Raw genomic sequence first — 26,814 nt, 5'->3', positions numbered from 1 at the left:
TTAATGCCAGCTTCACAATAAATCAAGTCTGTGGTAAAATAAAATAACAATCGTGCATTTCAAACTACCAGATTATATGATAAATCTCAGGTATTAACCTTAGATTTATGTTGCAACACTTACAAAACCACTCATAAAAATAAAATTAAAAAAAGCAAAGATGAGATGAAAGCTTTGCAAAGAAGCTGCAAAAAAAATCACCTCATTATAAGGAACCAATGCTACCATTTCATAATGCCAAATAAAAGGCATTCTAACTTATAGAGATATGGGTTGGATTAATCATTATTTCCTTCAGTTTCTGGTTTAACAGAAGAAAAACAAAAAAGTGTGTCATTCTTCCTCTTCCATTCTTTCTTTCTGTATGTATTAAAATAACACAAAAACCATAATAGTAAGCAACCTTTCTTTTTTAAAAAAGTCAGTGCATATGCAAGTAATTTTATAGAAAAAAAGTATTCAAAAATCTTAATAGTACCTATAGTTCTCCAAGGTAAATGTATTTACCCACTTTTTTTTTTTTTTGTCAGAGTCTGTGCTGCCAGCTGCTGAAAATACAGCTGCAAAGAAGACGATTCAAACTTTCTCCCTAACCATGAAAATCCCACATTCATGCTACAGTACAGTTCTGAAGCTCTTTGGAAAAGAGGTTTTAGTGGCCCCAGTAAATTACATGTTCAGCGTGTTTGGCTTAAAAGTGGCTCTAACCACTTCCTAAAGAAGTGTGGTGTTTGTCCCCCCTCTTGTGTTTAACCTCTCTGCAGAGAATGAGAACTGCTGAGAAGGAGAAAAACAAGGTTCCTCCTCTGTTAGCAGCAGAGGAAAGCAAGCTGGGGTCTTCTAACATGGGCCCTTAGGGTTTGATCCTCTGGTGTCTAATGCTTCTGTGGTGGCAGTCTCTCCAGAACAGACTGAGGTAACTGAGTTATAGCTGGGAAACGGAGAAACAGCAGCCTCCTTTATTAAGTGTAGTTTGCACATCTATACTTGTATCTTGTTTTTTTGTTCCCAGTATTTTGGGAAGGTAGTAATTTTTGCAGGAAAATCATTTTTATAAAAAAAAATCTAGAAGTGCTCTACAAACATTTTATAAAGTAAAACTTTATCCAACTATGGTTACTGCTGCTTTGGCCTTCCAAAAATTACATCCCCTCTTGCCAGTTACTTAAACAACTGGCAATAATGTTTTGCTGCTGAAATAAAGCAAAGCAAGTGGAAAGAAAGGATGAAAACAAACAAAACCAAACAAAACAGAAAAAACAATCACCCTCAAGTCTGTAAAAAGGCAAACCAAGTAGGAAATCTGGCTACTCACCAAACTGGTTATTTCTGCAATGTCTCAATGATCGAACAGTATCTGCAATCATGTGCTGCAAAGACAAGACAGATAAAACATCAGTGCAAAAATCTGAGATGGCTTCTGTCATTAGAAAATCCTGAAAAATCTCCTCGCCTTACCATGTAAAGCAAAAATCAACTGTAGTAAAGTAGTAAAAGAGGACAGTGGGGGAACAACAGAAAGGCTACCCTGCTCTCTGGCTCAGTGGTAATATATGATGAAACAAAGTTAGTTGAGGAGGTCTTTATTGGTATTGCACAGATTAAATGAGAACAACTCCCAAAGAGCCCGTGGAAAGCAGTGATGAAAAACAGCCGTACAATTACTTATTTTTTGTTCCCGTGACTTCTATTAAACTGAAAAGCTACAGGAGGGAAGTTGTGTGGATTAGCTGGGTATTTCTGCATTCAACTCCAGTCTTTAGTGCACTGTCCAGGGCTTCCAATATTCTGCAACCTCTCCTGTATCCACGTGTTTTTTAATTGGGCTGCAAGCTCTCTGTGGCCCAGCCAAAACCTCAGCATATAACCATACACTGCCAAGCATGAGCAGGTCCTGGTATCAGTTAGGCAGTTTTCTGCAGTATGATAACCAACATACAAAAATAACAGCCTACATCCCAGATAGAGCAAGCACCCTGACATCTCCACAGACGTTTTCCAAAGAATGGCACACCATTTAAAAAAAGCTGTTGCTAACAAGAATATATTATCCTCTTGCCCCCCAAAAGGAGAATTTTTTCCCATTCGGCAGAACAAAGTATAAGCACAGTAAATGACTTGGAACCTTCCACACTCACAAAATACCTGCCTATAGAATAGGGAACAAAAAGCATTCCTAGGTAATTAGAACAGCAAGTTGCATTGCGGAAGAACATAAGTAATAATGAACCAGTCTTCCCCTATGTGCCTCTAAGAATGATGTATTTTTTAATTTACTGGGCTTTCCAATCAAAGAAGAAAGATTTTAATGCTCTGAGAAAATGAAGTCCTGGAAAAATGAAATGTAAATTTGGAATACCATTGTAAAAAATTTGACTTTTGGTCTGAACAAAGCATTAATGATGGCTTTGCATGGTTCTTCAAGATTTGACTCCAGAATTCACCTTCAATTGATCCTGGAACAAAAAAATATCTTTAAACTTGAACTTTAATTCTTCTTTCTAACCCACAAATCAGAGGTAAGAAAGATTAAGAAAGATGCATTTGTAGTTGTCAACTTCTTCCCATTTAGCGTGGGGCCATGTACAACGTTTCAGCAGCTATTTATATTCAGATTCCCTCATGGTAGAATAATTAAAGCCATCTTTGTATCATTGGTTACAGAATCATAATTCATCTGAAAGACTGCTGCCAACTGCCATACAGTAGTGCCACAAGTACTGAAAACGTCTTTCCTTGGCCATTCACTGGAAGAATATCATGGTAGTGCAGGTAGGAAATTCAGGCTACATGGGAGATTTCTCTTCAGTGCTTCTTATTACACTCCTGCAAGTATTTTTCCTCCCCTGAGTTACAAATATCTATCCATTTTACGGTTCCAACAAATCATAACTCATGATATATGGTTTACTTTGATATGGCATTTATTTAAAACATTGCCATTTTACTGTTCTTCTGAGGTACAGTAAATTTTGGATGTTCACTTAGATTACGCAGAGGAAATAAAAGGTTTAAGTCTGGTTTTTCATTCAGGCTCAGGTCTTCAGCCTATGAAAACTGGAACTGTTCAGTACAAGTCAGCAAAGTATACTCATTTTCACTAGATTTCACCCATACATTTGTTGAGGCATTACTCTTATTTATTTATTTAATTGCTTTAGTGATAGAAAAGTGAAAACATACAGAATTTGGCCAACAACTTCTCACCAAATCTGATCACTAATTTAAGCAAATTGCTTAACTGCTCATTGCAAAACTGTTGATGGTGTTCTCACATCTCTCTCAAAAATAAACAGAGGTGGAACAGATTACCTGTCCTCAGCAAAATATGTTTAAGATCAGAATAACATAGAACAGCTCATCTCTCAACGCTCAGAGAGTAGCTTACAGAATTCCTCCGCAGGAAAGCTTATCACAGGAAAAACAGCTTTAATGGAAACTTCATATTCAGTGAATCAATTTTTAAAATATATTTTTGCTACGTGTTGTGCTTCATTTGCCATGCAATCACGCAATCTCTTGTGCTGATGTTCTTGCACCGATTATAATGAAGTTCCCAAGAGATGTCCTTCATGGTCAATAGTGCGAGTATTGGGAAAGCTACAACTTCCACCACTGCTGCCGCTCTGATATTTTTAACATAGAAACATGGAATGTTTTTCATAATTTTTAGCTGCTACCCTTTGAAACTAGCTTCTAGAAGAGAAACCCCCCTTAGCGCACACACTGTCATTCTTTGCTGATTCTTTTGTCAGTCAATGTGGGGTCCATCCCAAGATAGCTTCTGAAGGTGATGTTCTGGTGGTGAAGAACCTATTTGTGTAACACTCTATTAAAGCAGAATCCCAAATCTCTCTTCTTTACTAGCCCAATTAGAGCCTCTGTCCATTTCCAACTCTCTGGGATCCAATTGTAATACAGAAAATCAGCTTATTCATCTGCAAAGTAAATGCTATTTCCTGACTGTTTAAACAGATGCTCGTGTACCATTAGTGTGATGAATAACACATTTCTTGTGGGTTTTCAGCCTCCCAGCTACCTAGAATCATTAGCACTCCTTTAACTGATGATAGCAAAAGCTCAGTCTTGGGAATTGTAGAGATATTTGGGGGGTGGGGGAGGTTGAAATTCTTCAGCTGCATGTACAGTTCTCACTGCTGAAGATACTATGTAAGATGGCATTATCTAAAATGGTAATGGCCACTGACCTGTATTAGAGTTTGTTGAAGTGTATCTAAGACATGTCATTGTTAAGATATGGGTGATGGCTGCTTACTGAAAAAAAAAAAAAATTGAAGCCACAATTCAGTGAAACAGCTCAGTAAATCTTCAGATGTAACAATATAAGGCTGTATTTTCATTTATAGATGAAGAGTGTATGGTACTAAGTAGTGATCTAACTCTATTGTAGAGTTTACCCAAAATCAAGTTAAACAAACCACTGCAATCCTTTCAACTTTTGCTATTACTGGGTAACATTCCAAAGACAAAAGATCATTTCTTTTTCTACTCCTTGCAAATTCTTTTCTTTATATTTTGAATTAACTTTGTCTTCATTGCAATCATGTCATGTCAAATCAAGTTCAGTCATGGTAGGATTTTGTGGCCATGATGGCCTAAGAATATAAAATAAGCAGGGACTGTAGTAAGAGATTATATATTTTATTAAACCTACTGATATTGTTGGAAAAAACAATGGTTCAGACTAACAAGTCTTCCTTCAGGTCAAGTGCTTAATGCAGACCTGAAATATTTCAAAAGTACTGACTCAAATGAAGACATAATAAACCATCTTTGCTTTGAAATTCATAAGCAGAAACTCTACGCATTTATGACAGTGAGTAAGTTCCTTCCCCAAAGCAGTAATCTGCTATGGTAGAATGATTCTTTTCTTCTTTTTCTGCAACAGCAAATTTGCAGGTGAGGTTCTGCAGCTTGACCCAAACTAAGCAGGAGTCAATGTCAACCCTAATTTTTCTCAAGCAGTCAGAAAGTGCTCAGCACAGTAATAAAACACCAGAAAAGACTTTCTTCACTGGGACAAAGCCTTTACAAGTAAAAAAGAAACATGGACGTATACATGGTGATGTGTGAAGCGTCTTGTTAGTACATTCATGCCCAGAGACTAAACACCTTAGAATCCAAATGAACCAGTGTGATACATATACCGTCTGAGTTTCCACTACGCCCCTATTTAAATTTCTTCTAAGCTTCCACTTCTGTAGCTTGCACTATTGTCTGCATTCATATGTACACAGGGCTTGGGACAACCATGAGACAACACGTTCCCCAGGGCGTGATCTGACTAACAATTTGGAGGAAGTGTCAGTGTTAGCAACCTTCACCCCACCACCATCACAGACTCTTCCCCCATTTAAGATGCCCATTTATCCTTTTGCATCAAAAAGGTGAAATCCTGGCTCACTTAAGTCAATTAGCAAAAATCCCACCACCTCTGGGGACACAGTGGAGACAGGAAGGATAAGAAATCTTACCAAGCAAGCCCAGCATGCATTAAATGTATACGTGACATTAAACAAACAAACAAACAAACAACAAGGTCTGGCTAAGACTGAAATAAGAATCATATCCTACATATCAACTAAATTAATATATGGGCCAGTGGGGGGATTTCAGTAACAATTATTGTGCATCAAGGGCTAGTTTAATTTACATGTTAATTGGATGTACTTCCAAGAGGCAATGAAGAAGAACATGCTAATGAGTTTTATGCAAACACCTAAAGGTCAAACAGTTAATGGACTTGGGACAAGGAAACCTTTCATTAAATGTAAATCAGTGGTCTCCTAAACTCTGCAACAAGAAAAGGTACAAGAATCAAAAAGAAAACAAGAACAGAGGATCTCAGGTTCAAAAGACAAAGTCTACATCCGCTTTTAGGTTGAAAGACAATGTATATTATGATAGGATGTGGAAAAAAAAAAAGTTCAACATCTAGCTCATGAATAACTCCCTGTTTGCATGTTCATTCTTGAACAAGTGTAAACACATGGAGAAAATACGTAGCAACAATTCCCCAGGAACAACCATCTGGACTCACAGTCCCATGGCACATCTAGAGCAACCAGGAAGAACATTTTGGTTTCTTGATCAAATAGGCCAGCCGAACAAAATCAAAGCTTCTCCATGCCAACACTGCTCTGATGTGTAAGCTATGGTTTTCAGTGCTACAGAAGTGTTATCAACAAAGAACTAGAGCAAATGAAAGAAATCAAAACTCCATCTGGAATATCATGCCAGCATAGGTGTCATGTCTAGAGTAGATGTACACAAAGATACAAAGCTATTAAGTTGCCTTCTATATAACAATTAATATAGTGACATGTACAGTCAGTTTAATTCACATTTTAGGCATTAGTATCTTCATCATCTAACCTAGACCAAAAATTTTACTTTAATTTGAGATCCCTGGAATTAGCATACCAGGCACTAGTGTTGAACTAGACCTACCTTTTCTATGGTGCCTTGAGAAAACAGAAAACAACTCAGAGAGAGCTCAAGCAGGTGAACTTAACTGAGGAGAAACAGTCCACAGGTGGTGTAAAGGAACAGGTCTCTTTGGGAAGGAACTGAGTGGACTGTGTGGCACTGACGATGGATACCACTGGCTTAACTATTTTACAGGACAAAAGCAGGGAGGAAGGAATGAGAAGAGGAGCAGAGGGAGGAGGCAGGGGCGTTCAACTGTTGGCTGTTTTATCCTGTTTGCTGTTTGAAGCAGCAGAGCTAACCTCTGTTCACTTCCTCTTCTTTCACTCACAAGAAAACCTTTTAGTCTTATAAATGGGGGAAAGGGAAGAAGAGAATGAGAATTTCTATGAAAAACAGGAACGACAAAATTAACTTACCAGTTTTTCAAAATTAACAAGGTTATCCAGAAATGTTTTATTTCCTTCATGGATGAATGTTACATCTGAAAAAAAAATAATAATAATAAGGCAAAAGAATTATTTTTCATGGCTTTGTGGTTCAATATGAAGAAATAAAATGACTGAACAGAAAAAGAAAAAAAAAAAGAGGAAAATATCCCACTAAGGATTGCCACAACACCTTACAAAAAGGGAACAAAAGCTTGGCATAATGAGACACATTACATACATATGGTAATAAGAGGATTTTCAAGTGAGAGCCCAGGTTTCTTCCTGTTCTCTGCACCCTCGGGATTTATCCAGCCACACTACCCAAAGCTGTGCCCAGGCTGGGGCTGGCCTGTCCCTGAGCCCAGAGCTCCAGAGGGGCACAGCTACCAGGCATGGGGTCAGCTCTGACACCCCTTCATCTCTCTTCACTGGGCACCATGACTCTGAAGTCCCCACAGAGATGTGGACTACAGCAGCGGCCAGACAGTGAGGTTAACACAAGCAACTAAACTGGAGCTGAAAGCCTAGGTTGGAGTAAGCATTGTGGCTAGGCAAACCCCAGGGAGTTAAAAGACTCTTACACAGCATTGTTGGAGAGAATTTGCAAAGGTAAAAAAAGGTCAGTGAGAGGAAAAGGAAAAGGTCTATATTTGTATCCAGGAAGGGAACTGAACACACTGTAATGAACTGGAGGGGGAAGAAAAAAATAAAAATTAAAAAATCAGGCAAAACAAACATTGTGAGGTTAAGATTACAATTAAAACTGTAACTGGAGGTCATTTTTTTCCCATTTTTCTTATGCCTGCTAGGACACGAAGCAATACCTGCCTCTGACATGAAATCCCGAGGTCATGGGCAGACTCCCCGTGGGGACTGAAGCTCTGCCTCCAGTGGTGCATCTTCTGGGCAACAAAAGTACTAGCGGGGCCACCACCACCATCCATACCCCCTTATCACCTCCCTCCTGCTTTAGCTGCGCACTGCATGGATGCACGTGTACCCACGAGGACCAGGAGCAGCCAGCACTGATTTAACGAGATGGGACTCTGACACCATTACTTCATAAGTCACAGCTCTCTCTCTGCTGAGGTGCCAACCTCCAGTACGCCAGTGTAACTGCACATCTCAGCATTTCCCTGTGTGCATCTCCAGGACTCCTTCTCATGTCCACTTGGTCCCCAAGCTGAGAGCTAGTTTCGGGTGGGTTTAGGACAGGAACCTGCAGCTGACACAGGGGGTTGCTTTACCATCTCCCTCATCCTACCCCGAAACAGCCAACTGGATTTATTTCCTTTTGTTTCAAAGATTCGCTCTGTGCCTGAGGGAGATTTTGTAATTGCTTAGAATGGAAATGTTAATGGCTCAATATGAGGTTGGAAACCCGAGGCTGGGACTCATTAGGCAGAGCTCTGCCTGAGGGGTGTTGGGGAGCCGGGATCTGCTCAGGGACTCCTGAGCAAGTGGGGCAAGCATGGGGATACGCTGGGCATGCCTCCAGCTCCTCTCTGCTTCTGGGTGGGACCCTAAAAAATCAGAGGGGAAGGAGGGAACAGGACCATCTGCACCTCCTCCACCTTTGGGGCACCCGGGAAAAAGGACAGGGAAAGGACACAGCTTCAGGACCAGGCTGGCAGGCAAGCATTACTTGTCTCTGTATCAGTGCAGTGAAAAAATGTCACTTCTAATGAGGAACTTCTACTGGAAGCAGAAATTTCCAGACAGCTTTTTAAGTCTGTGACTGCAATGGATATCTCTCAGGGTGGAAGGAACAGAAATTTGTTTTGCGGCCAACAACTAAGAGTCTAGATAAATTCAGTGGAGCAGAAAATTGCATCTGAGCTATGTTGTAATGGTACAACACAGCATTTTATTGCATATTTGAAAAATCTGCCTGATTTTCTAATGCTGTCTGTGCTATAAGGGAGCTCTGCATTTAAATTTAATTAACTTTAAAAGGACACTCTGAACTTATTTTTCATAATTAGCAAAAGATTTTTACTGATCGTAATTTTTTTCTTGAAACTACTTTCCTTCCTCCTGTGTTGAAATACAGTAATTTGTTGACTTATTAATGATTTCTGTGCTATTGATGCTTATTTTATTGGTCCTGTAAATAATTTTAATACAAACATGTTTGATGCAGAATGTAGTCGTATGTACTGTACAATGCATTGAGAATTACCAACTTGGACAACATCTCCTTATGGATCACTGTATTGAAGAAGCTTACTTTATCGTTTTGCAGTCTCCTTGTTATATCCAACACACTTTAGAGACATGAGAGCACGCTGCATGAATGCACTTATAAAAACCTGTGCGCTTTTATATCCTGTATTGCAGCGCTGAGCAAACATCATTGCTACACGTTACTTGTTTATGTTTGCCTTCTTTTGAAGTCTTGATAATTGTATCTATCGGAATTTATGCAACTCCTTTGATGCGTGCAAAGAGCCTTGTGGCTCCCAAACTGTCATCAGCTTGTTTGGAGAACTGTCTTCAAACATTTTAAACCTGCAGCAGTAGCAGGTTAGCATAAACAGCCTAACAAGAACACTTTCAGAATACAGGACTAATCAAATGAATTTGTCATGTTCAAGACAAGACGATTAATAATTAATGACACTGAGATAATGGAGTATTTGAAATACCTGCCACTGAATTAGCTGCCCATCTCACTGTGTTAAGCAAGCAGTTTTATTGCATCTCTCAGACCTACGGGAGGCTTGACAACCTTCTGCACTCAGGACAGAGGGAGTGGGTAGATCCTGTTCTCCGTAGCTTTACAAAATCAGTAACACCAGCCAGTTTTGCTTCAAGGAGGCCAGGCAAACCCTTCCAACAGCAGCGTGACCCCGGCTTCTTGCGTGCATGCAGGCTGCAGGACCCATGGCACTGCTGTCTGCCTGCTAGCCTCAAGGGGACGCGACCACAGCCACCGCAGGCTGCTCTGCCCATGCCTGCCGGGGAAAGCACTGCCATTTGGAAACCTGTGTGAAAATTGCCATTTTCCCCATCTTAAAAAGCAGCTGTGTTTATTATTATCAAGACTGAGCGCTATCTTGTAGGTATCCTCGTGTCTGCCACACACATCATAACCCCATGTGAAGGAAAAATCACCTTATAATTATATTAACTAACCATCACAAATTTCTGTACACGCACTGGCATGACAAAACAAAAAAAAAAAGAGCAGACAAGCTTCAACAATACCTTTCAGAAGTAAGGGCATGAAGGGAATTTTCGGAGATTTCATTTTCTTGAATGCATCTCTGTAAGCTTTGTGATTCAGAGAAGGGTCCTACAAAACCATTTGGGTAATAGAGAGAAAAATCAATAGGCTATAAAAAGAGCAATTCTAAATCCATTATCAGCTTACGATCTGAACATGACTTAGATATAAAAAGGTTTCTCTGGGAAACGAGGTAGATAAAGGTTTTCTAAACTAGGTGACTTACTAAACTGAACAGGAAATGTAAACAATGAAAACAACAAAAGCAATTATGTTCCTCCAGATGAAACAGTTCTAAAAATGGAGTAAGCTGCAGAACAGATTCACTTTGCTCTATGATCTCCCCACAAATTTCTATTATCAAAATCTCTGCAGCTTATTTTCTAGCATAGAATATACCTTCGGAATGTATTGCTAATTAATTTCTTCTTAAAAAGCAAAACACCTCCTTCCTTGCTCCCTCTCCCCCCAATAACCAAGAAACAAAACTCCCTAAGCTCGGATCAAAGGAACATATTGGTCATTGTCAAAGAAAATAAGAGACTATGTTTCAGCGGTGTTGTGCAATTCAAAAACTCATCAAGGTTTCCACTATAAACAAGCGGTTTTGTACACCAGCTCACAGACAATCTTGAAAACATGTTAATTAATAAAGGACTCAAAGTGCAAAAGCATGACAATTGTTAAAGGCTGGATTTCATGCTCTCCGCGCTAGGCAGCGATCTCACCAGGCATCCAGCTCCCTGGCAGCCAGAGGAAACGCTTGTTTACTCAGCTTTGATAATGGTGACAAAGACCCCAAGCCTCTGATTTTTTATTTTATTTTTTTTAACTTTCTAAAGCTATCCTCCTTGTCTCCTGATCTGCAGCATATTTCTTTGGATAGAGGACGATTAACCACCAGAGCAACAGAACAGTTTCCAAACTGGTACTGGTGAACTAGCAATATGTTTGCCTCTCTCTGCCTTTCCTCCAGCTGTCAGGAACAGGGCCTGTTTCTTTTTTGGAGACCACCTCTGAGCTCTGGAGAGCTTTGTGGCCTATGGAAAATCTCAGATGTGATATAACCAAGTTCCAGCTCCAGATAATGACAGGAGGTCTTAAAATAAATTACAAAGAAGGATGGCAAGTAAAGACAAGTAACTCTGTTGGGCTGTTATCACTGTACTTACTGTCAAGCTTTCCAGTTCAGTGAAAAGTTTCTTGAACTTCCCAGGAATTTTCTGAAGTGGGGAACACAGAGAAAAAAAAAAAACAGAAAATTTGATTTTAAAAAGGTAGAAAAATGTTTTGTTTTGTTTTTTCCATGAGACTGATTCTTTGCACTTCCTCAGGCAGTTGCCTCTGCTCCTCAGCTCCAAACACCCTACTTGCAGACCTGAACATAACGCCTGTGCCTGCAGCCTCACCTCCACACCTTCACCATTCTTCTACAAAAATTGCATGTTAGTAGCTGTTTTTATTTTCTTGCCCAGCCTCCATATCTGTTGCATTTATCAAGACAGAAATAGTAGCACTGACTGAGGATTCAGATTCTGTAATCACAACCAGGTTAAATATTCTTTTTGTAATTGCTCTCTCTCTCTAAACTATGGGCTCTGGAAATGAATAGGCATAACACTCAGTGCTGTTCAATACACCGCCCTGGTGCTTACCCATGGTATTCCATGCTGCTCTCAGAGAACGAGAACTTCCCTTAAAAAATGAGTACCCCATCTCTGAGGTCTCATCCTAATCCCACAGGGAATTGCACAAAATGCCCTCCTTGGGAGCTCAGGTACAACATAACTTCTTCCTTCATCCCCTCTATGCTAATGCCTGCTCTATTCTACAAGCATCCACAATCTAAGATGCATCAATGGATTCACCTCATACTCAAAGCAATTGTTGTTCAATTTGAATTTTGCTGCTGGTATTTCAGACTTGAAGAAAGGTGTGTGAACCTGAATGTTTGTGTATTTTTTTTTCCAAACTACACTGGTTAGCTCCAGTAGCAGATATCCCCTTACTACAAATCCTGCCTTGCCTGTGTACTTAAACCCCAACAGGCACAATGACACTACCAAAGAGATTTAGAACAATTAAGATTAAGTGGATGAGCTGTACGATTAAAATGCTAAGATAACTGAATGTGGAATTGCAATTGCACATTTTTAATATCTTCAATCAGTGAATCTTAGGCTCATTAAAACACTGCATAGTGTGGAAAAAAAAGTAGAATATGCTCAGGGTATATTACTTGTTTAAGAATTCAAGCACAGAACCAATATAGTTTAGTGTGTAAATTGTTGCTTAAATTTAGGTGGCTTCATTTACATGTGTAAGTAATTATAATTAATTTATAAACATTGCTCTACTTTTTAGAAGTCACATTACTAATGCAAATAACCTTCTGCTTTTGAAATTTCCAGTGCAGTAAATTTTTATAAAAAACACATACAACTTCATAAATATTTTACACACAGGAACTTGACATATTTACAATGATACATATGCAGAGGCACTCCCTGTTCAGACAAGCAATACATTTTGTTCTTCGCAGAGAAGAACATCTGTGGCGCCTGATTTTCAGAGGGGTTTCACCACACTAGAGAGCTCTGTGTGCTTGCAGGCTGGAGACACTTACACCATTGCCACCTGTATTTAGTCCCTTCCACATTCCTACCAAAGCCCAAAGAAAAGGGATGAAGTCAACCCATAAAAGCAGGCAAGGGCAAATGTTCCCTGGTGGGCAAGGCATTTTAGGAGCTGGAGAAACAAGGGATTTCTGTATTGTTGTCCTCAGGTGTGTATTTTTTTTTTCTAAATTTTTTGCTTTATCTGTTATTTAAAATAGCCTTGCTTATCCAAGTCCCTGTAAACTCCATCCCAAAGTAGCAGTCATTGCCCTCATTTCTCTACATGCCAATGTCACTGACATACACGGTGATGTTTTCACATGCATGATTTCAGCTAAGAGGGAAAGACTGCACTGGACTGTGTTAGATAGCTTTGTGACCCTTCAACAGCCACTGGGTTTCAGCTGCTGGTGCTCAAGGGCATCTGCAACAAAGGAGATCACAGCTATTCTTTTTTACTTTGTGTTACAGGTTCATGTTTTTTGAGTACTGCCCACTGGCGGTGCTAGGTGGGTGGCAAGGGATGAAATTTCTCTGCTTATTACATTAAATGACTTCTTCCTCCATTTTAGTTTCATCAGCAAAGATATATATACCTTGAATAAATGAAATTATTCCATAATAATGTATGCTTTGTTTAGAACCAATCTTATAAGACTTTCTGTTCTGACATATACTTAAAATGCTAAGATAATGCACCTGACTTCCCCCCCATCCACACACACACCCCTCTTCCACAAATGGGTAAGATCTCCTTGCTTTGCTCTTATTTAAAAGCTCTGGAAAGGCACATTTCGTTTTATTTGAATGGCTGTGTACCTACGGCTTCAGGTCACAGTAAAGTTTCTTTAGTGGCACTTGTCCTCTGTTAGATTTCAGCATGAAAAACCAATAATTAGGAAGAAAAGGTAATTCACCAGTACACAACATAGATGAGAAATGTTTTTGACAGGGTCTAAAAGATAAAAAGATGTGTCTTACCTCCCAGGTCTGAGACAGCCGGCTGACAGACGCAGTGTTGAGACCCATAACAATCGCAAAGAATGAATTCAGATTTCTTTGGGCTTTACAGCTGTGGAATAAAAATATGAATGCTGTATTCTGATTTTTTGTCCTCAGAATAAGAGATAAATGGAATGCACAGGTATCCTAGGTTACTGAGCCCAATTTCAACTCTCAGCACTAACATACAATCAGCTTCCACATAATGAACTCATTAAATGTCCTATCATGGCCACCTGCAGTCTAGGTGATGTGGTCTCTAAGAAGTTTTTTAGCACACGTTCCACTGTCTCATCAACCCTGTTGTTGGCAGGTTATTTTTCTTCCTTTGCTGTCAGAAGTAATTTTCCCTTTTCAATGTTCGAGTTACTCTCTGCTGTCCTTTACCATACAGAATAATTCCTTGACCTCTATTGTGTTGTATTATAAATATTTTCATCCCCTCTTTCATCTTTTCTGTAAATTGTACATCATTGGTTCCTTCAATTTTTCCTTGTGGTCATGGAGTGCAATCTATTTCTCCATATTGCTGTTATCTTTCATTGAATTCTTTGTAATTCATTTTAACTTTTCTCCCTGCTCTACTTCTTACCAAGGAGATGTGTGAGACAGTGGGAAAGGAAGGAGAAGCACAATTACTGCTTCACCTCTAACTTCTTACATCTTTCTCCTATGCAATTATAAAGCAAATATAAAATATATTTACTTGGAACAGCGTTACACTTTGTCCTTGTCTTTAATTTGTCATCTATTATCACCCAAAGACCTTTGTCACAGCACTGTTCTTTACAATCACGCCGTTATTTCTTCAGCTCAGTATTAGCATTCCCTAGCTGAATTACTTTGCATCTATCTAAATTAAATCTCATCCCACTGTTGTTTGCACATGCCACTAGACTCCTTAGATCATTCTTTCTTTTTTTTTTTAATCCTCCAATGCATTTGCAATCCCTCATCATTTTTATTGTCTGAAAATCTGATTAATGTTCAATTTACATGTCCCTATAAATTAGTTGCAGTTTGCACTGGTTTCAATAGTGGTTCCTGTGGAATTTGCTTGATACCTCTATTCTTTGACGTTTCACTACATACAGTTGGCCCCTGCTTATTTCTAGTCCATTAGGAAATTTTAAATCCTGAAATAAAAAGATGTGTGTGTGTAAGAGAGAATCCTCTTAAGATGATTTTAGGTATGAGTGAATCCACTGTCTTCACTGGATTAATCACCATTGAAAAGCACATGCCAAGGCCTTAGACTGGAAACTCTCTGGCACTTGTTACAAGTTTGTATAAAGTTTGCACTCGTCATGGCGTACCATCTCTAGATGGCACATCTCTCACTTAACTTCAACTAAGATAAAAGAGAAAACAGGGAGCAGTCAGAGCTGCTCTCCGCTCCCTACCTCTCTGCCTTGGTCATAAACAAAACAGCAGGGCTGCTTGGCTTGTGGCTGCACATAGCACACTATTTCTCCACCCCAACTTGTCATGCTTTTTGGATTAAAACAAGACCTCAGCAAACTAGATACTGTCCTATTTGCATAGCAATATGCAGATTTTGACATAACTGATCTGATGGGTGCTTCTCCAGTGCACTGGGAGAGCCTGTCTTCCATTTACTGACAACTGTATTTAGTTTCCACAACTTCAACTATTCACTTAACAGACACAGAATTAATTCACATAGAGAAACATTCTAGTCTGGAGACAAATATATCCCTATTCATGCGGGACAGATATGAAACTTTTCTTGGAATGCAAATTAACGCTATTGTGGTGCAAGCAAGGCACACAGAACCAACCGGTTTTGACGTAATTGGACCAAACTTGGCCATTGATAAGGCAGAAAATGAAAGCATTACTGTATACCCCAGAACTTGCAACCTAAATCAAATCACATTTATGAGTTACACTAGATTAGATTAGAAAAATTCATTTCACCAAAGGCACTGCTTCAGTAGAGAACAGCCTTTTGTATGTAACTGCCTTGCAAATTAAATCAACCCAGTCGACGAGGGGAAAAAATTATTCATTTTCCATGAACATGCATATTCAAATATTGCAAAAGACCAACAAGTGGAGAAAGAGGCAAGAAGAATGGTTGCACATATTTAAATTGCTCCAGTCCCTTGGTTACCAAAATAAGAATAATTACAGAGAGAAGAACTCTCTGTGTATAGTATATCTGTATTTTGTTCCAAGGCATAGAATAAATGCCAGTAGTACTTACTAATAGTGCAAGAATAGAATGCCATATCTAATTAGTGAAGAACCTCTGCCCTCCTCTTCCCTTCCCCTCCACCCGTTCCAACAAATTAAGAGTATTCCAAACAGGATTGCATGGGGCAACAGCTTACTGCAGCCAGTTTCCTCTCTAGGGGTAGGCCTTTAAAACAGTTTTCTGGTTTTCTTGTAGTCTTTGGAGAATGAGTGTGGCTGCTCAAACAGTTTTGTAACACATTTCCTCAGGTTGGCCCTGCTAAGAAAGGAGGTATCCCTACATCATCAGGGATTTTGCAGTTGATGCTGCAAATACACGGCTAAGTAGCTGGGGAAGATTTGAACATCATACACTCCACCACATCGAATTTTAGCCAGTATTTGCTGTTGTTGTTTATGGAGTGTTTTATCTAGGTATGGTTACTACACTCTTAGAACTCAGGATGGCAAATTAGGTTTTTGTCTTTGCTTTGCACCTCATTCTCTTTTGCCACCCTATATATATACATATATAAAGCATGTGAATTCAAGGATTTTTGTTGCAACTTTAGTAACTTACTGGGCAGCAATCTTGATGAACTTTTTGACCAGCTGTACACGCTTGCAGAGCTGGCTGCAGAGGAGTATCTCAGTGGCAACCCAAAGCTGGACCTCGTTGCATCTTTGAAGCAGAAGACTGAGATTCTCAGTGTTTTCAGCACTGCCCTGTCTGCTGAATGTGAAGTATATGAGCTCTTGCTGGAAGACATTGTCAGTATTATTAGGGATACAAAAATGATTTAAGTATAAATAAGTTAAAATTACAACAAATATTTCTGAGACAAGATTTGGATACAAATGGCTATTTTTTATTGTCCATGAGCCAATCACAAATGATTCAGTTTTCAGGTTTGGCTTAGCAGTCTAGAGGCTTATTACAGTATTCAGGTGAATTGGAAGTCCTGCAAGATGTACTTTTCTTTTAAGATTTCCTGCAGTTCCACTTTTAGTTTCAGGAAGATACAGGACATAACTAATCTGTCTCTTTCTGAATTTCATCACTTCTGTTCCAGCGTGAAGAAGCAACCAAATCCCAGAGCACTGCAGAATTTGAAAAAATTTCTACTCCAATTTCTTGCTAAAAATGGCCAAATTTTCATGAACAGAAGCATGGGTCTTGCTTTCTGTGCAAAAAAAAAATAAAAAATAAAAAAATAAAAAAAATCTTGACTAGCTCTGGTTTTAAAGTGTCTAACCTGAGTAAAAGAACATGAAATGAAAGATCAAGGAAAGCATCTGATGAGAGGCAAGGGAATTTCCCAGTCACTTTCTTAGAAAGTCATCACTCTTTTCACTGAATGATATTTTCAAGTGACATTTTGTACTGTTAACTGTGTGTTTTACTCAGAAGCTCACAGCAGAACCTATCAAAGTCATTGAAACAACCCAATGGGCACTGAAGTGGAATATTATGACATTTTATAAAGCCTGCCCAGTGTTTTTTTATCTCATTGAAACCTAACCAGAGCAGTAATGTGAACATCTAAGTTGCTGAAATAGTGATTTTTTTTATATATATATATTTTTTGTGATTAAAGCGATATCAAGGTCACTTATTCATAGAGTCCTGTATTTACTGGAATATTGTCGAGTGCAAAGGACAATTTGCATACACAACACATTCATACAGATAGTTTTTAGAGAATAATCGTGATCTTTTACTCTCTTGAGGCAAGTTTCAATAAAACCCACTATGTATACAGGGAACATGAGATGCACCACCACAGGGAAGTTACAAACCTTTGTCAAACTTTTGCAGTATCAAGGATTACAACACATCTCTTGGACCTGATTCAATACCACAACTGCTGAGAACTGTGACATCATATTGTCATGACAGTGAACCAAGAACCAAGGAATACCAATGCTCCAAAATCCTGGTGCAATATCAAGACACCAAAGCAATATACTGCTGCATGAAAACAATGTACTTGGAAGTGGGCATGGTGCTCCTCACCTCATGAATTGCGTTGAAGAGGCTCCAGTCAAAATTTGTTAGTTCTAAGGCAAGATCCCAGGTGTTGATTCCCAAAATTCTCACAGACCGTTGCTGCAACTCCTCGTTTTCAGCAAATGGGTTCTAAATAATTGACAAGAACAAAAACTTCTGAGCAAATGCCAAAAGCTTCACAATGAAACAGATGTTAGACCAAGGTACAAAACAGAGCTGACTGAGTAAGTAATCTTCTAAGTGCACTGAGATGTTTTTTTTCCACACTAATCAAAATCAATGAGTTATAGCCTATTTAATAAATAGCCTGAAACAAGAATTGGTCAATAGGATCAACGATTTCCCATTGGATTAGGATTTCTCCCTCCCATTCTCTTATTCTCTCTAAACTATGAGTGTGGAACACTGACCAAACAGGTAATGAACATAATGTAAATATAACATATGAAATTATCAAGAAAGTAAATTTTGACACCAGGAAATTTTTATATTACAAGGTAAAGGAATCATTCTGCAAACACACCAGCTTCAGAATAAATATACAAAACTTGCCGCCAATCCACATACATTTACAAACAGCATAAATTCAACATAATTTACTCCAAGTGAAGTTGCCAACAAACAGTAAAACACTGCAGGTCCTGATTCATAAAAGTTACTTAGGTTATCACTGTGGAGTTCACTGGTACTGCCAGTATTAAGGGTCACTTGACATTTCCATTATTAGCTCTGATTTTCAAAGGTTTGTATTTCTCTTGGGTTTTTTATCTCATCAGTCTGAAACCTGGCACATGAACCATCTGCCAAGATGAAAGATTATTCTTATCAGTTAAGCCATTACTTTGGTGCTATATTTTTGACAGTTACAGCAAGTTTTGCAATTTTTATTATGCAACTAATGAAACTAGATTGGCTGTCACCTGTCTGTAGTAGAAACCCTTCCTTAATATTAGCATTTTTAGAGGCGGCTAGAATGCTGGAGATAATGGGGATGACAGATTACAATGATATCAGCATGTCAGCTCTTCAGGGCACATTGATCCAACAAAATGTAAATAGACATTTCTCATTGCTAGGATGAATGCACAGGTACTTGTGCTGACAACAAATGAAAGTCAGATGCAATACTGTCCCCGCACTTTCCTCAAAGTATATGAATAATTAGCAGAAAATATTAAATCTTGGAGTTCCTGCCTCACTGAGGTTTTGGGAAAGCACAGGGAGAGGGATTTTTCAATCCCATTTCCTGAGGACAGAGGGAATGAAAGAACTTCTACTCTTCAACCCGCTACCCTCCCTAGCACCAAAGACATGGATAGCCAGACAAAAGCTTCCTTTTGAAGAAAATGGAAGAAAAGGAGATGCCGCCAGATGCAAAATAACCATGTGGATGCCACAACACTGTGGTCACACTGATGCTTAGTAATTTTGGTAAAACTCACACTACATATATATCTACATGTGGTAATTCCACGTTTGTAGGTTTGTAGAGTTTGTCTTCCACCTTCTGTAACTCTACACTAGCCATTTTATGTATCGTAAAAGCACAAGGGGTAAAAAATGGAGTCATGAGCTTTGAAGTAATCCTCATCTCAGTCAGCCCTGTACAAGCACAAGCCAGCTTTTCTAGGCTGATGTAGATCGAAAGATTTAAGCTCTATAGAAGCTTTGGTATATTTGAAATTGATGAACAAATTCCATTACTGTTCAGTCAAATAACTGCTGTTAATGCAAGATTTTTTTTCCAGGTATAGAACAGCTTAGTAAGCTTCACTAAGGAACTGAAAAATAAGTCATGTACTGAAAACACATTCTTAAATGAATAGGAAGCCCTTGATCTGGAGTCAGACACATAAAAAATTGGAAGTAAAAATACACATCCTTACCAAAGAATCAGTCAGATCTTTTCGGTAGACAAACATACGACTGGATGATTCAAAAGATTTTGAGATGGCCAAGTCATTTGGTTGTAGTTCATGTTTTTCTTTAAAAATAGAAAACAAAACACACAAGCTTCAGAAAAAGGAGTATAAGCTGCATATAAATATGAGAAAAAATATTACAAACATATTTGTAAAGCCACATATTTTTTTTAGAACATAACTAAGCATTAAACACACATATACCAAGCATGGTTTCATCATCTCCACACTATTCAGAATAATAAAAGAAAAATGTCTCTGATGGTGGACTAGAACACAAAATCTTCCATAACCTGCTTTCAGTGTGGACTTCACACAGGACAGAATATAAACAAACCCTTACATTTTCTAGTCTAACCTCCTGTGCATTAGGGAACATTTCATTTCAACCCAGTGGCTCTACCACAAATGCAGTGACTTCAGTTAAAGCAACATGTCTCATCCTCAAGAGACTGAGCTGCTGTGTGTCACAGGCAGAAAAGAACAGGGGTAGAAATCTCATCAGTAGCGGTTCAACCCATAGAGCAGAGAAATAACTGGGAAAAAAAGGTCCTTGTTAATCAATTTATGTAGAGAAATTATTCCTCAAGACCTATAGCAATTTATTTAGTAACCAGCAGGACACACCAAACAGGCCGCAAAGAGAAAGGACTTTTCTTCTCCACTCACTGGGCAGTGTTCTGCTCTGGGCAATTTTGGATGCACCAGAGAAAGGTGTGTGGGGAAAAAAAAAAAAAAAAAGAAAAGAAAACAGAACACAGCTAAACACTCATGCCCTAGGAAAACTGTCTTTTCCTGCAGGCTCCAAGTAATCTTCCGGAGACCTGACATAAGATTTGATTACAGTCACTGTATTAATGTAGATCCAAAAGCACTACAAGCATGTTGACAGCTACCTTGGACTTTTCATGGCCCATGAGGGAGGGGTAGAAACAGGAGTCCAAGTGCAAAACATCATTACTAACAATTCATTTTTCCCCTTCCCATGCTCACACTGATGCCAGAAACATTCATGCTGAACTACCAGTATGTCCTTTCAAGGTAATTTTGAATGAAAAGACGTTGCTTGTTCATTTAAAGAGTACAATAAAAACACGTTCTTCAATGCTCAGCCTGCTGCCCTCCAAGTGGATGGCGGATGACAGCTCTGAGTCACACAAACAGTGAAAAACAAAGGAAAAAATAAAGCATTGTCAGGCTGCTGTTTATTGCACACAGCACACAAGTGAGAACACATAGGAACAAGGATACTGAAACTGTGCTATCTCCAATTAATTTGTTCCATGTGACCAAACAGCATTTTGGAAATTACAATGGTCATGTACAAGTGACAGTCCTATTGTACCTGCATTTTAATGATTACTTCTTATTGAACAGCCAAATGGCAATGTCTTCTTTTCTGTGGTTTTGTTAGGAAACAATGCGGTCTAGAGATAATAGCACGTTTCATTATTTATGAATTGTTGGTTTTCTTTACATAAATAGGCAGTTAGCACCAGATTTATTGCTATCAGAGCAAAACTTGCCCTGCTCCTGACCAGGAGCACAACACCTGAAGAATAATGGCAGCAGTGCTGTAAAATGCAGTGGTCTCAAGTTTGGGCACACACAAGGGTAAAACGAGTACATCTGCAAGTGATGTAACCCAGCTGGCCAGGACGCCTACATGTAATGCTCCCGTGTGGCCGCTCCACGCCTAGGCTCTTGATTGCCAGGGCAGGGCGCCATCTCCTTGCCACCCACACCAAATCCCTGCAAAAAAAAGGTTATTTAATTGTGTTTGACACGGGGGAGGAAAATGTGACCTTCCACTTCTGAATCAGATAAATAAACAGAACAAGCGAGCATTTGTCTATATTTCAAAGAAGTAAGACTGAATGCAATATCTTTACAGGTTTGCCCTTTGTCTCAAGGAATCAACACCAGCTAATGCTGGCTGAGAGTATGGCCCAGGCATTCTCAAGTCTTAGCCCTTCTTTGCCGGTCCAGCTTGTCCTTTCCATGTATCCAGTTACATTGCTTCCTTTATTTTCAATAAGAGACAAAGAAAAGTTACCACAATGAGGAAAACAACCCGACCAGTGATTCTGAGGCCTGACAGACACCAAACAAAATCTTGGCTTTTGGCTGGTCCCAAAGCCCACAAGCAGTCTGATCCTCCACAGAAAGACAATAAGCCTTTCCTGGTAAATGAGAAACACTGAACTAACAGGCAAAAAATGTCAGTCATAAGCAAGACTACCTACGAAATATTGCTAGATTGCTCTCAGTATCTTGACTGTGCAAATACATGTCTCCCTCCTTTCTCCTGGAGAATATTCATTCCCCATGCTGTAAATAAGAAAGCAGCCACACATGCAGTATTTGCTATTCCCTTTTATATTTTAAAAGCAAACCATGCCTCATTGCCTTCCAAATTAATTTAGACGTGAAAGTAGATTTATCTGTGGGGAACAAAAAAAATATCTTGTAATACTGATAGATATGGACAGTCCTTTGCACTCCCTTCCCAGCGTGGAAACGCCGCATCCGGCAGGAGCCAAGAATGAGCTGTTGCCATGGGAATGACTCTGGGACGCAGCTCCTCATTGTTCCCTGGTCACCCAGCTGTGGGCCCATGCAGGAACAGCTGTATCCTTGCACCAGAAAATGTCAGCCCTCCCTTAAGGTGATGCACTACAAGGTGAGCAATCGGATGAAGGAGTGCTATTTACCGCCAGAGAACGTGACTGTCACCAGTGCCAGCTCCTCCTCTGGGTACTGAATCTTTTCCGCTATAATCTTCAGTATCTCCTGTGCTGAAGTGGTTACTTGAGCTTTCACGCTGACGTAGGAGTGCTCCGTTATATACACACGGCAGAACACTGCATGAAGGAAGAAAGGCAGGATCAGCAGCAGTCAGAGACCCCAGCAGAACGGGGGGGAGAACCTTGCAGCCCCAGCCTCTGTGATGCCCCAGCTGCAGGAAGGGCTGCTGCCTCACCCTGCCCAACAGGGACATGAAACTAAGAACCAAACATCACCATTATCCCCCTTGCCAACCCCTCTTCCTGGGAAATGACAGGGACAAACAGATGCATCTCCATGGATGCATGTCAGCAACACCTACTCAAGAGCTCCTACCATGAGGATGCATAGCAGGCAACCTCCTCTGTTGTCTATTTTCTCTGCAAACTCAGCTGTTACCACCTTTTGCCCCTTCCTTTTAGGTTCAGATAAATCACCATTCTTCTGCTGCAGAAACTATTTTGCCCCTCCACTTTCACCTGGAGCAGTAGGTTCCTCAAGAAACATTTAAACTACATGCACTGCCAGGGTATTTTAGCACCAGCAGAGGCTGCCTGAATAGCACTTCAATTTGTTCTGAAACTCTCCCTGAGTCACTTGCGGCACACATAAAAGGGACTGGTTTGGAGAAATTCCCTGGGCTCAAAACTTCCACAGAAGTCCAAGAGTTGTTTAGGCTCCGGGAGGGAGATTCCCACTGGTAATGCTGTGGTCAGCTCATGCAGTACTTTGTTTCTGCTATGAAAATGATGTACGCTCCCTCTGCTCCCCAGAATTTTAGGTTTACTTTTTTTTTTTTTTCTCTGAGTTTGCAGTAGCCAGATATTTGAAATACAGCTGCCATACTTAAAAGGAAACAGACCTGTAGACTGGAACAGATGTTTCAAAAATGACATCTGCTAATGAGAATTGCCACAGCTCTGGATTCCTTACTCACTTAAGTGCTTAAACTTTTCATTTTCTTCTACTTAAGTGCTTATTGCAGATAGACTGCTACCATGACAGTATAAGACAATACTATTCTCCAGAAATGTTGTATTTTTACTGACTAATGTATGTAGCAATTTTGGCTGTAGTACAAATCTTCATGGCTTCAAGGCACTGTCATTAACTGAGACCATGCCAGAAGTGGTTAAGAACTCTATCTTACTGAGCATCTTTTTTGTGTTGTAGAAAAGAAAAACGAAGATAAGAAGGAAGGAGGAACTTAACATTTAACCTTGGGGAAGAAAAGTCATTTGATTTTATAATTTTTTTCTTAACCTATATCTGCTGGCAGACAGTAAATCAGGTGCTCATCGTGTGTTAGAATCTCTCTTCAGAATGCATAAAACTAGTGAAAAGATAGATACATCAAAATGCACTCTAAATTACAAGGTAGAAAAAAAATAAATCTGACATGAATATTTGGCCTCCATTGCCTACAGTGAATTTGTTTGAAATCTCCACCTCTGCCATTTGGGAGGGGAAGGTGACAGCAATATATTAACTTATAATTGAGCTGTTGACATATCTTTTATTTAGCATTGAACCAACCTACAAAACCAGGTCCTTGAGAACAACCATTGTACTGATGTTCTTCCCCTCCACAAATCCATGATATTTATGGGCATGGACCATGTCATCCCTTCAGGAGCCTATGCTGCCCCGCAGTGCGATGCAGGAGGGAATGCCACCAGGAGGCTGTGGGCATGGGCTGTAAACTACCCTGAGAGGTAACACTTACATTAGGAGATAAAATGCTTCTGGTCTGACCTCTGCCCCTGAGGGCAGAAGGCATGGTGTGGCTTGGACAAACCCATCCTCTACAAGCACCATCTCTTGACAGCACTCCACAGCCCATACCATTTCCCTCTGTCACACCCAGGCATCTCTCTGTCCTCTCCCCAGCCCCACTTTTTCTATTTCAATCCCTCAGTCGCAGCGTCTTCCATGGCTCATCCTCACAAGGAGAGAGAGCAAAGCAATTTATGCCCTTGCTGGGTCCTACTCTTCTTGTCCCTATGGCCATGGGGTCTGTCCCCTCTCTTGTGCCAGTACCTTTCCTACTCATGAGCTGTGTCAGACTTTTTAAGAAGAAAAATGAATGTGGGTGTTCTCATCTAGAAATTACATTTTTAGAAGCAGCTTCGTCAGCCTAAACCTCAAATTAACTTTAGAAGACTTTAAGGCACAGAAAGAGTCTATCTATCAGCAGAACATAGTGTAGAAAAAGACTTGGCACTAATGGAGCTGTTTTTTGCCATGTCACAAATGAGCACTAAAAATATCTTGACTCAACATGAACTTGTGGAGTTTTGTTCCCAAGGAGGAATAAAGATTTGTTGTTAAAGGGCGATGTTTCCCAGGAGAGGGTCTTTCTGCCTGTTCTCTGCTCATGTGCATGGTGTTATTCTCTCTGCCTCCTTCCTCTTGCAGGCATTACGGGACGGTGACAGCTTCACTTTATTATTGCATTACCAATGATGAAGGGAAGTCGTATTTTGAAATGGTTGACATTAAAGCGTAGTGGCAGCTCTCCCTCCACAAGCAAAGGTTTTTGAGGAGAGAAGGAACTTACACCAGCTCTCAGAGTTAGCAGATCCTGCCCCACTTAACCTGACAGGCTCATTCACCTCCTGCACCCAACGTCTCAGTCAAGAGACCGAAACCATGACACAGAGCAGGAATAACGTCTGGTGGATAGGCTGCCTCACCCATGAGACACACAGGCCTGTCACAGAACCACTGGAGGAACTGGGCAGGGGGAAAGCCCTTGAGGAATCATCCCACCACTGAAACCCTGCAAAGCAGGAGGCAGAAGGGCAATCTTCATACAGCCAAACCTTTATTCTTTTGTGGCCCTAGAGTCCTGTTCAGAAGCTATACATCTCATAAAGTGTACCTTACAGGCAGCCCTTACTCAGAAACAATTTTGCCCTGACATTTAAAGGCAGTGCACTAGGCTTTTCCCCTCACTCTTTCAGTCATACTTACTTTCTTCTGCTTCATTCATGGTTCCTCTGTGTTGCAGCCAGCTCTCCTTTAGACTGAACTGGTGGAAAAAGGTTTTATTCTGTGAGGGAGTGGGGGAGGAAAAGGAAAAAAAAAAGATACAACAATGACTCTCTGCATTCCTGCCCTTTACAAAGCAGTTATTCACAGAATATAGCATTCAGCACATACATCTGTCCAAGAGGTTTCTGTATAGGAAATCCACCCACCCTTTCCTGGATCAGTAATCTGGGAGTTGCCTTACTAAATAATGGCAAAGGTGGGAATTTCTGAGGAAGTGAGATGTGCCTAGGCCTAGCAGCCTCGACATTTCAAGGTTATTTGTAGTCACGCACAGAGCTCATTTCTTATGCATTTATTCTTATATACATTTCCTATGTACCAATCAGCCTAGCTAGCAATTCCACTGTTCTGCCTTCTACATTTGCACAGTAACATTTTAAGCTTGTTACACACTACAGCTTCAGTCCAGAAGACTTCACTAGCTCAGCAGTTCACCTCTGCACAGTTCATACATAAACATTCTCCCGTTGCATCTTTTACCTCTGGTTAAATAGACAAATCCATGTTCTTCTCTTTCTTTCTTTCTCTGTCCCTGTCACAACAAATTCCCCTTTACTCTGTTTGCTTGCCACCTGCAGTCAACACCTGTGCTCAGGCTGGTTTGCCCAGGTTTGCTGCATCTATCCAGCCATGCAGGATGTGCTCCCAGACCTTTGTTGTTTGAAATATTCAACACTGACATTTCAGGACGTGTTGTTAAAATGATAATACTGTCACAGCCACTGCAGGTTAGTTCACACAATTGATATCTAGGCTACACTGGCAGAAAAAAAAAATCCTTAAGCAATGTTGCAGGTCCAGCCTCACTGATGCAACCTGTCATGTTTTTGGCCACCCATCACTTTCAACTGAGATGCCAAGAACAGATGTGAAAGTAGGGAGGGGGAAAGAAAGTGAGATTGTAAGTTAGCTAGCAACCAGCAAGAATCAGGCTTGTGTTACCTTTCGGTGTGGTGAATATTCATCTACAGTGCTGAAACAAAAAGGAAAATCCAAATCATTCTTTCCATCCAAAGATTAGGAAGTCCTAGTTATCTAAGTTTACAACACAAAAAAGCTTTTTTTTAACATTAAATGTTCACCACAGAATAGCTGCAGAGCTCCTTCA

The 26,814-nt window shown here is 39.9% G+C and overlaps 1 protein-coding gene across 5 annotated transcripts in view; it reads right to left on the bottom strand.

Moving 5' to 3' along the window:
* Positions 1-26,814, bottom strand: part of RAPGEF5 (Rap guanine nucleotide exchange factor 5) — a 161,342-nt gene that overhangs the window by 5,357 nt on the left and 129,171 nt on the right. For all 5 annotated transcript variants that reach the window (XM_083824523.1, XM_083824524.1, XM_083824526.1 and 2 more), the window contains 11 exons: positions 26,649-26,679; positions 25,626-25,704; positions 22,577-22,726; positions 19,827-19,924; positions 17,947-18,069; positions 16,510-16,688; positions 13,710-13,800; positions 11,283-11,333; positions 10,092-10,179; positions 6,870-6,934; positions 1,316-1,370 (listed from right to left, as the gene is read on the bottom strand). In XM_083824523.1, coding sequence (XP_083680649.1) covers positions 1,316-1,370; positions 6,870-6,934; positions 10,092-10,179; positions 11,283-11,333; positions 13,710-13,800; positions 16,510-16,688; positions 17,947-18,069; positions 19,827-19,924; positions 22,577-22,726; positions 25,626-25,704; positions 26,649-26,679 — 1,010 coding nt within the window. The remainder of the gene's footprint in view (positions 1-1,315; positions 1,371-6,869; positions 6,935-10,091; positions 10,180-11,282; positions 11,334-13,709; positions 13,801-16,509; positions 16,689-17,946; positions 18,070-19,826; positions 19,925-22,576; positions 22,727-25,625; positions 25,705-26,648; positions 26,680-26,814) is intronic.

Source organism: Anser anser (assembly GCF_964211835.1).
Source record: "Anser anser genome assembly, chromosome: 2".
In the NCBI taxonomy this organism is placed as follows: domain Eukaryota; kingdom Metazoa; phylum Chordata; class Aves; order Anseriformes; family Anatidae; genus Anser; species Anser anser.
Note: the sequence above shows the minus strand (reverse complement) of the source record. Positions and strands in the feature narration are given on the sequence as shown.